Below are 11,365 nucleotides of genomic sequence, written 5' to 3'. Positions count from 1 at the left end.
GTCTAACTACAGCAGATCACTGCTGACTGCAGACCTCGATCGCAGTTACTCCCTGCCTTCCATCGTCTCAGAGGGTGAGGGCCTCCCCGGACCGCGACTTTCTCCACACCCCTCTTGCAAAACTAGAGGGAAACGAAACCGAAAGTGCGTAACGCCGGAGAAACGTAAGTAGAAGTGGAAACTGTAGCGTCGGCGTAGGATAGCGGGCAGATGCCGAGGTTTGCCGGCGCAGGAACAGTGAGCTGGTCTGGGTTTTCACTGGGGTGCGGACGCGAGGTGGGTTTGTGCGACCATTTAAAATAACCTGCGTTGGTGAACATCTCTCGGGGCAGGGGGATGATGGGAGGCAGTGGTGTATGGTTAATCTATCCTACACAGTGGTAAAGGTGCTGGCGACTTACAATATACAAGTTCAGCTCCCCTGCCCCCTACGTCTCTAAGTCAAGTTTCCGAACTCAGGAGGCGCCTGAACGAAAGATCCCGCGGTCTTTATTCACGGGGGTCATTGCCCCTCTTGTAGTCGTACCTCAGATGCAATGGAATCTCAAACTGTGGGCTTCGGAGGACTGAGTTCATATGCTCTGTGGTAATGTTGCAGCTCTGTAAAACTCTGGTTAGACTATGCCTGGAGTACTGTGTTCAATTCCAGTCGCCTCATTATAGGATAGGGCTGTATAAGCTGTATAACATAGAGTCACAGGTCGGATAGACAGCGACTATCCAGGGTGGCAACGGCTAATACAAGGGGGTATAATCTTAAAGTGATTGGAAGAGGTTATACAGGGGATGTCAGAGTGTTACACAGAGTGTTGGGTGTGTGGAATGCACTACCAGGAGTGGTGGTAGACGCAGATATATTAGGGACTTTAAGATAGGCGTGTAGATGATATGCCTATAGAAGGCTGTGGGAGAGGGAAGTGTTGGATTGATCCTCGAATAGGTTAAAAGGTTGGCACAAAATCATGAACTGTACTTTTCTGTGTTCTATGTTCTATTACAGCTTCTGAAAGAAAATGGCCAGTGGAGAAGGAACAACTTCTGATGCTGGCTACAAGTATGTGGAAATTCTCAAACTTCATGCAGTAGCAGTCAATAAGACCTTGACCTGGAAAGAGTCACAAACTGGACCATCTCATGACCCTGTGTAAGTTGCTAAGGAATATATTTCTTTGATCATGTTGTTTGCAACTCCATGTTCACAGTTCCTCCTCACGGTTTTAACTTCCTCCATCTAGCAACCCTGAAATTCCTTTAACATCTTCCAGGTGTAATATCTATCGAGAGTTCTGCCATGACATGGTAAGAATCTGAAGCTGGAGTTGCCTTTGCAGCCAAGCTACTTAATGAGATTGTCTTATTTCTTCCCTCAGCGCTAATCTTCTCCTGAAACCCATCTTGCTTTATTCACTCAATTTCAAAAGATCACATTTGCTTTCTTCAATATATTCAGTTTTGGTGGAGAATTCAAACACTGAGTCTAAGTGAGGAATTTATTCTGTCTGGAGGCTGGAAACCTGTCTGGGAGTTGGAAGATGTGTATGTTGTATTTATATAATGCCATTGAAATCAGCAGTTTCTGAGATACTCAAACCACCCTGTCTGGCACCAACAATCGTTCCATGGTCAAAGTCACTTAGATCACATTTCTTCCCCATTGTGATATTTGGTCTGAACAACAACTGACCTTCTTGACCATGTCTGCATGCTTTTATACATTGAGTTGCTGCCACATGATTGGCTGATTAGATATTTGCATTAATGAGTGAGTGTACAGGAGTACCTAATAAAGTGGCCACTGAGTGTATATTGGAAAACTCTGTGCATGTTTATAAATTGGTTAACTTTTATACTGTATATGCCAAGTGAAAAATTAAAAGATATAAACTTGTACAGAACGAAAACAAACCAGCAGCTAAACCTGACCTTTATTATGTCCGTTGTGCTGTATCGGTCCTCTCTTTCCCGGGAGAATCCCAACCCATGTAGGTTCCTTTGGAGAGAGACATGTACCAATGAACAGGGTCAGGCTCCAGAGGATCTTTGAGGTATTTTATGGATCAGGAAATGTTCAGGCAGAAAAATTAGCTGTTGCTTTGCTAATTTTATTTCCATTGCTCTGTCTGCTCTACTTCAGGTTCATAACTTCTGCAGAACTTGGGGATACAATATACCCTGAGGCCCAGGGCAAAACGAAGAAGAAAGCTAAACAGTTTGCAGCTAAGAATGCTTGTGAGTCACTGAACCTTCTAGATACATTAGCTGAGCAGGTGAGCCTTCTGTGTAACACTTTAATCTTCGACTGTAACTTTTAAAATACTCAGATTTGATTTGAGGCATTTGTTTCTTATTGGATTTTATCTCTGTGGTTTGGCCAAAGGGGCACCATGATTGTCAGTGTTAAAGGGAATGTGAGGCCTGGACCTCTAGGTGAGTGTGGATTTGGAGTTTATTAGACCATAAGACCTGGAATCCGAATCAGGCTATTTGGCCTATTGAATCAGCTCCACAAATCAATCATAGCTGGTTTATTTTCCTCCTCAACCACCTTTTCCCCATAACCTTTGATGCCCTTACTAATAAAGAGCTTATCGACCTCTGCTATGAATTTACCCAATGACTTAGCCTTTACAGGCATCTGTGGCGATGATTCACCTAGCTAAAGAAATTCCTCCTCATCTCTGTTCTAAAGGAACATCTTTCTATTCTGAGGCTGTGCCCTATGGTCCACTAATAGAAACATCCTCTCCATGTCCACTAATAGAAACATCCTCTCCATGTCCACTCTATCTAGGACTGTCAGTAGGTTTCAGTGTTAACCCCTGTCATTCTTCTAAACTTCACCAAAAATACAAACCCAGAGCCATCACATGCTCTTCATTAATTAGCCCTTTCATTATGTTGTGAACCAGCTCTGGACCGTCTACAATGCCAGCACATCTAATCTTAGATATGAGGTCCAAAACTGTTCACAATAAAGTCTAGAGCTTGTAATCAAATCATGGCCTGAGGTAGTACCGCTGGGTGGAAAGCACGTGGAATGAGAGCCTTTGTGGAAAGCAGAATTGGAGAGCTTGACATTCCCAACACCTTTATTCTCTTATCCAATATTTCAAATATCTTTATCAGATTGCCGTTCAGGGGATCAGGACAGTACTTTGTGAGGTGCTTTTGATAGAGTCCTCTGAGAGAACCACAACCTTGCCGTAGGGTTTGGATGCTTGCGAGAGCTGGAGAGCTGTGTTGGCTGGGGTCAGGACCTTGTGCTTTGACTTTTGGTGAGTGATCTGTGCTAAACAGGTCAAAGGGTAGAGGTCAGACTAAGAGTGGTTCACTGGTGCTCCAGGTTTTGGGGTTCAGCTCAGGGCTAACGATCCTGACTGGTCAAAACAATTGTTACGGAAACAGTAATGAAGAGTCCCATTTCTGTGTATGATGGTATTCCTGAGTCTCCACCCAGGATTTGCATCACTGACAGTAGTGAAAACCAAGAGGAAGCTACCAGCATGATGAAGGAAGCCCTGAACATCACCAAGATTAGACCAAGTTGTTTTTTGTAATGTACGAATCATATGCAACATTGGCAAGCTAGCACAAATAAGTGTAGAAATGTGTGGTTACAACCTACATATACTGGGCGTCAGTGAAAGAGGTCTGGCAGTCTAAAGGTAGCAACTGGGTAAAGAGTTTATAGTCAGATGGTCAGCATCATGATGGTGCAGCTGTCATTTTGAAGAGAAGCATTGAGAAGCGCTTGCTGGAGTCGAGACCAATCAGCAGTCAGGCTGAAAGGGAAGCAGGGGAACACGACTGTGCTCCTACTGATGACAGTGACATCGAAGAAATGGATGTCTTCTGTGAACAGCTGCAATCAGAGCTAGAGTTAACGCCGCGCCATAACAACCATTGTCATTGGAGACCTAAATGCCAAAGTGGGAAATAACAACTCACACTTCACTAGGGTCAGGGGCATGCATGGATGTGGAATAATGAATAACAGTGGTGAAGGACTGGTGGAATTCTGTGCCATGAACAATTTGGTGAAAGGAGGGACTTTCTTTCCACACTGTGAAATCCACAAACTGACATGGTGCTCAGCCAATGGATGTGACAAGAACCAGACTGACCATTTAATGATCAATGGTACGTGGAGACGATCCTTGCAGGATGTTAGAAGAGAGGAGCAGATACAGGAAGTGATCACCACCTTGATGTAGCAGTGATGAAACTCAAGCTGAGAAGCGCTGGGACCAGAACAAATACACAAAGATGTTTTGATGTCAAAAAGCTCAAGGACACCAGTGTGAGATCTGCCTTCACCATTCAGCTTAAGAATGGATTCCAGGTCTTGTAAGACCTTGCTGAGGATGTGTCTGTAGAGAAGATTGACACAATGTGGAAACAGATTGCCTCTGTCTTCAAGGAGAGCAGCGAGGCTTGTCTGAGATACAGAGCTGGAAAGAAGAACAAAGAATGGATATAGTAGGAAAGATGGACAGCCTTAGAAGAAATACAGAAAATTAAAAAGAAAGTGTTGGATGCAAAGTCAACATGAATTAAGGAGAAATTTCACCTAGCATACACTGAAGCTAACAAGAAGGTGAAGAGACCTATTAGAAAGGATAAGAGAGTCTACATGGAAGACCTTGTACAGGATGCTGAAGCAGCAGCTATTCAAGGTGTTCCGGGAAATATATACAAGATTTCAAAACTGGTATGCAGAAAGTTCCGGGGCAGATCCAGTGGTCCCGTGAGAATAAGAACAGTCTGCTTTTGACAACTGAAAAAGAGCAAGAATCACAATAGATGGAATATTTCAGAGAATTACAGAATAGACAACCACCAAATGAAGAACATGACATACTAGAGGCAGCAGAGGATCTTGACATCAACACAGATCCACAGATCTGTTGCTGCGGTTAAATCAATAAAGAATGACAAAGCTCCAGGACATGACAATTTGAATGCTGACCTGTTCAAAGTGAACCAGAAGTTGCAACAGCCATTCTACCACCACTGCTTACTATAATCTGGGAATGGGGACAAATACAAAAGGACTGGTCAAAGGAAGTCATTGTTAGGATCCCCAAGAAAGGAGCATGAAGTGATTGCAGCAACTGGCATGGCATTAGACTTTCGTCAGTGCCCAGCAAGATTCTCGCCAAAGTCATTGTCCAATAGATTACAGATGCTGTCGATATGTACTTCAGGAAAGAGTAAGCTGGGCTTCAGGAGAGACAGAGGCTGTGTCAATCAGATCGTCATGCTGTGTTAAATCATAGAAGAGTGCACAGAATGCCAGAGACAGCTGGATGTAAATTTCATGGACTTTGAGAAGGCTCCTGCCCCTCAGCCAGTCTTTCTTTGTGATCTTTATTTGAAGGTGACATGGCATGTATTACAAACATGTGAATGACTGGAAGATGTAATCAGTCAAAATCCTGCAGTAAATTAAAACAACTGCAGATACTGGAAACCTAAATAAAGAGTTTCCAGTACCACCAGGGAGAGCCTGTGGTGAATTCTCAGATTGTACTTCCAAGATTGTCCAGTTTATCCAGAGTTTCTATATTAATTTCACCTGCATAGTTGGGACTGTAATTTTAGCTTTGAAGTCAAGACAGGAGTCAGGCACGGCTGTGTGATGTTGGTGATATTATTTAACCTGGTGATTGACTGGGTTATGAGGCAAACAATGAAATATAAGCAGAGAGGCATTAGGTGGACTCTATTCTCTACTTTAGAAGACCTTGACTTTGCGGATGCTGTCACATACACACCAGCACATGCGAGAGAAAACCCAGTGCCCGTATACCTTTGATGGACAGGCTGGACTCAGAGTGGGCTGGAGAGTGACTGAGACCATGACCCTCAATGTGGAATCTCCTCCTGTCACAGCACATGGCGCCGAGTTACCTGGCACTGGCAGATTCACCCACCCGGGCAGCATCATTCGGCAGGACGGTGGGACCAAGGACGATGTCCAGTGCACACTCAGCAGAACTAGAACTGTCTTCGGATCAATGAGCAACTTACGGGGGTCAACCAAGTACAGTGTCCACACCAAGGTGAAGCTGTACCAGAGCTCTGTACTGTTCTCAGTGTATGGGTCAGAATGCTGACGTATGACAGAGAGCAACCTTGCCAAGCTGTCGTCATTCCACACCATGAGCCTCTGGAAGATCCTCTGTATTTTCTGGCCAAGAAAGATCTTCAATCTTGCCCTACTCCTTCAGTGTCACCAAGAGGACATGGCCACCATCATCATGAGGAAATGTTGGCGATGGATTGGGCACATGATGAGAAGACAGGTCAACTCCAGCATCTAAGACAGCACTTCATTAGACCCCTGAAGGGCAGAGGAAACGCAGGAAATCAAACACAACTTAGTGCCATACTGTAGAGGCAGAAGTGAAGGCTGTGAACCACATCTGGGGTACATAGAGAAGATGGTCAAGGACAAACAGAGATGGAAGTTCTTCATTGCTGCCCGAAACACCAGTGGTGTAACAGACAGTGATTAACCAACTAACTTTGATAGAGTGGATGTGGAGAGGATGTTTCCTATAGTAAAAGACACAACCTCAGAATAAAGGTATGTTCATTTAGAATAGAAATGAGAAGGAATTCTTTAGCCAGAGGTTGGTGAATCTGTGGAATTCATTGCCACAGATGGCTGCGGAGGCTAAGTTATTGAATACATTTAAAGCGGAAGTTGTTAGGTTCTTGATTATTCAGGGTGTCAAAGGTTATGAGGAGAAGGCAGGCAAATGAAGTTGAGAGGGATAATAAATCAGCCATTATGGAATGGTGGACAGATGACCTAATTCTGCTCCTATGTCTTATGGTCTTTAAGTTTTGCAAGATGCTATAGAAATGGCATTTATTTTGTCTAAGTGTTAAATCATTGTTGGTGAAGGAGTAAGTGGCTGCTGCCTAGGATCTGGTGATGCACTGAGATACAGTGGAAACTTGTACTACTTGTGGTTTTTTCAATGCCCCGATGAAATGAACGAATGCAGCATTAATGAATTTAGTGACAGAGTTTGCATTCATGCCTGTAGATCATTTCATCTCATCATTACATTGAGGAAGCACAAGCTGACTGACTTGATGAGTTTTTGCCAACATTTTCTGCTTCTAACTTCTTTCGTACTCTCTGTACCTGAAAACAAGTGGCTTCTAGAGTGGTGGCTAAAGAGAGTCATAGAGTCTTAGAGCACTTTAGCACAGAAACAGGCCCTTCAGTCCATCCAAACAATTATTCTGCCCAGTTCCATCTTAGTTCCTAGCACCTGGACCATAGCTCTCCCTACCCTTCCCAACCATGTATTTATCCAAATTTCTATTAAATATTGAAATCGAATCCACACCCAACACTCCTGCTGGCAGCTCATTCCATACTCTCACCTCCCTCTGAGTGAAGCAGTTCCCCTCAAACACTTCATCTTTCACCCTTCAATGGTTCAGTTTAATATCAGAGAATGTATACGGTATTCAACCTGAAATTCGTACTCTCCACAGACATCCACAAAACAGAGGGAAAAAACCCAAAGAATAAATGACAGGAAGATGTTGGAACCCCAAAGACCCCCTCCACCCTCCCACGCACAAGCAGCAGTGAAAGCACCAACCCTCCCCCCACTTGCTCAGCAAGAGCATAACTGCCCCCTCCCACAACACCCAGCATGCAAGCAATAGCAAAGCCCCCCAGAGACAATGATCTGGAGAGGATGCATGTCTTCCAGCTACTCCTGGAGAGCCCTAAAAGCAGCTGTATATTATAGATTTCGACAGGACCCCAGCCACCTTGAAAAGGAAAAAAGACACATGAGAACAGGAGATTTAAACTGCTTCACAGGTGAACTGGAAGAAGTCGCCCAGGTCCACCAAAACCTCTGCCACCATCTTTAGCTCCCTTAACCCATGACCTCTAGTTTGAGTCTCATCCAACTTAAGTGGAAAAAGCTTGCTTGCATTAACCCTAACTATACCACTGAGAATTTTGTATACCTCTATCAAATCTCCCCTCATTCTCCCATGCTCTAGGGAGTAAAATGCTAACCTGTTTACATTTTCCCTATAACTCAGGTTCTGAAGTCCCAGCAACATCCTTGTAAATCATCACTTGGGAGCAGGATATTGAAAACCACTGGAATCCCTTGAATTCCATTGGAATTTCAAGAGGTGGGTTTGGGGAAAATTAATTAATGGCTCCGTCCGTCTAAGTAGACAATGGATGCGCCCAGATTTTGGGGTGCAGACCTGGGCGATGAATATGGAGATCCTGGGCTGCCCAGACATCAAGATCCCCCTCTCGACCTCGCGGACGTGGTCCAAAGGAAAGCGAAGCAGTACATTTGGCATCAGCGTGGTTGCAGGAGCTGCCGGGAGGTGACGTGATACACCATCCAACCGCCTTAGGGGCTCCACTCGGGATTTGCGTAGGGTTTACTCCTTAGCCTTCTCTTCTCCCGAAGATACCCACAAGGCAGTGGGATCCGTAACCCTGGATAGGGGCCCATACCGGGTACTGTCAGCCGGAGACAGCTGAGCCTGGGACTCGTGTGAGGCAGGGTCATCACGCACTGTAGTAATGACATGTAGAGCCACTACCCACTACCCACTTGGGGCAAATAAACAGCGTGCTTCCAGCAGCTGCCCACGCACACATCTCCTCTATTTCCTGGACACCATCTTCCTGTCACCTTAACAGGGCTGGAGTTCCTCTTGTGCTCTTCCTACCTACCACCAAGCATCATTCTCCACAGCTTCCGCCATCTTCAGCAGGACCCTGTCACCAAACATGTTTTCTACTTCCCCTTCCCCCCAACTCTCTGCTTTCCACGGGGATCGCTCCCTCTGTGGTTCCCATGTTTGTTCATCCCTCCCAACTAATTACTCCGTTGACACTTATCCCTACAAGTGAAAGAAGTTCTACGCTTGCCCGTTCACCTCCTCCCTCACCTCCATTCAGGGCCTCAAAAGGTCCTTCCTGCTAAGGCAACTCTTCCATGTCCAAATCTATTGTACCCAGTGCTCCTGATGTGGCCTTTTCTACACTGATGAGACCGACTTAGATTGGGGAAACAGCTTTGTTGAGCACCTTCGCCTCATCTGCAAAAAGTAGGATTTCCCAGTGGGTGGCCAACGATTTTAATTCCAATCTCCATTCCACTTCTGACATGTCAGTGCCTGGTCTCCTCTGCCGTCATGATGAGGCCTCTCAACACCTCATATTCCATCTAGGTAGCCTCCAACTTGATGGGATGAACATCGATTTCTCCAATTTTCGGTTTCTCCCCTCCCGCTTCCCTCTTTTTCAATTCCCCACTCTCGACCCCGTCATACCCCTTCTCCTCACAGGAGGCAAGTAACATGGCTCACAGCAGGAGTGCACAACAAATTATTTAAAATGGCATTGGACACTGGCTCAACTGTTCCAGTCATTCCACAAAATGAATTTGAATGGCATTTCAAAGATGCTGAAATGAAGCCTGCAGATATCTAACTAAGAACTTATACTGGAGAAAAGATAACTCCTGTTTTAATGACATTTGTAAGTAACAGTGAAATGCAACAACCAACAAGCCACATTGGGTTTGTATGTGGCAGAAACAAGAGGGCCAGCATTGTGGGGCTGTGATTGGCTGAGACAATTACAACTTGATTGAAGGTCCATCTGCCATTTGCATGCCACATCCCCTGCAATAGGGTCACCTGAAAGCAAATTCAGAAGGGTATTGGATGATGCCACAGCAGTGTACAGGGATGACAGTGGAAAACTCACAAACACTTTAAGAGTAAAATACTGTTTAATGAAAATGCTACACCAATATTTTACAAAGTCTGTCTGGCTCCTTATACCATCTGTGATAAAGTAGCCAGTGAGCCAGATTGCATGGAGGCTGAAGGATTTCTTTCCAAGGTTGAGCAAATATAAAAATAAATAAATAAACAATTAATATTGAGAACATGAGATGAAGAACCCTTGAAAGTGAGTCCACAGATTATGGGAACAGTTCGGTGATGGGGTAAGTGAAGTTGAGTGAAGTTATCCTTTCTGGTTCAAGAGCCTGATGATTGAAGGTTAATAACTGTTCCTGAATGTGGTGATGTGGGTCCCGAGGCACCTGTGGGTCCCATTGGTCTACCTTTCTGATGGCAGCAGTGAGGAGAGAGCATTCCCTGGGAGGTGGAGTTCCCGAGGATGGATACTGCTTTCCTGGTGACAATGCTCTGTGTAGATGCGCTCAGTGGTGGGGAAGGCTTTAAATGTTATCAGCTGGGCTACATCCACTTTCGGTAGGATTTTCTGTGCAAGGGCTTTGGTGTTTCCATAACTGACTGTGATCCAGCCAGTAAATATACTCTCCACCACACATCTGTAGAAGTTAGTCAAAATTATAGCTATCATGTTGAATTTTTGCAAACTCCTAAGGAAGTACTCACTGATGTGCTTTCTTCATAATTGCACTTTTGTGCTGGGCCATGACAAGTCCTCTGAAACGATAACTCCAAGGAATTAAAACCTTTTCTACCTCTGAACCTCCGATGAGGACTGGTTCATGGACCTCGGGTTTCCTCCTCCTGAAATCAATAATCAACTCCTTGTGTCTTACTGACATTGGGAGAGAGGTTATTGTTGTGGCACCACTCAGTCTGATTTTCAATCTTCCTCCTATATGGTGATGCATCACCGCCTTTGACTTGGCTCACAACAGTGGTGTCATCAGAAAACAAATATGACATTTGAGCTGTGCTTAGGCACCCAGTCATAAGTGCAAAGTGAGAAGAGCAGCAGGCTAAACACACAGCCTTGTGGTGCACCTGTGCTGATGGACATTGTGGAGGAGATGATGTTGCCAATCCAAACTGCAAACTGCTTGGGGTCTGCAAGTGAGGAAATCAGGAATCCAATTGCACAAGGAAGTATTGAGGCCAATGTTTTGAAGCTCATTGATTAGTTTTCAGGGGTTGACAGTATTGAATGCTGAGCTGTCGTCGATAAAGAGCATCCTGATGAATGTATCTTCGCTGTCCAGATGTTCCAGGGTTGAGTGAAGAGACAAATGAGATGGTATCTGCTATGGAACAGTAAATTGGAGTGGATCCAAGTCACTTCCCTGGCAGGAGTTGATATGTCTCATTACCAACCTCTCAAAGCACTTCATCACAGAGGATGTAAGTGCTACTGGACAATAGTTATTGAGGCAGGTTACCAGTTCTTCTTGGGCACCATATGATTGAAGCCTGCTTGAAGCAGGTGCTACCTCAGACTGCTGAAGTGAGAGGTTAAAGATCTCAGTGAACACACCAGCCAGTTGATCGGCACTTGCCTTTACTACTTAGCCAGATACCCCATCTG

The 11,365-nt window shown here is 44.8% G+C and overlaps 1 protein-coding gene across 2 annotated transcripts in view; it reads left to right on the top strand.

Moving 5' to 3' along the window:
* Positions 1–28: 28 nt before the first annotated feature.
* LOC134341817 (interferon-induced, double-stranded RNA-activated protein kinase-like) overlaps positions 29–11,365 on the top strand; it is a 67,647-nt gene continuing 56,310 nt past the window's right edge. Inside the window, exons 1-3 of one of the 2 annotated variants that reach the window (XM_063039761.1) lie at positions 29–164; positions 1,001–1,144; positions 2,135–2,267. In XM_063039761.1, coding sequence (XP_062895831.1) covers positions 1,014–1,144; positions 2,135–2,267 — 264 coding nt within the window. In that variant the 5' untranslated portion in view covers positions 29–164; positions 1,001–1,013. Of the gene's footprint in view, positions 165–188; positions 277–1,000; positions 1,145–2,134; positions 2,268–11,365 lie in introns of those variants that run through there. The other variant, XM_063039755.1, reaches the window with a different exon arrangement.

Source organism: Mobula hypostoma, chromosome 2 (genome assembly GCF_963921235.1).
Source record: "Mobula hypostoma chromosome 2, sMobHyp1.1, whole genome shotgun sequence".
NCBI lineage: Eukaryota > Metazoa > Chordata > Chondrichthyes > Myliobatiformes > Myliobatidae > Mobula > Mobula hypostoma.
Note: the sequence above shows the minus strand (reverse complement) of the source record. Positions and strands in the feature narration are given on the sequence as shown.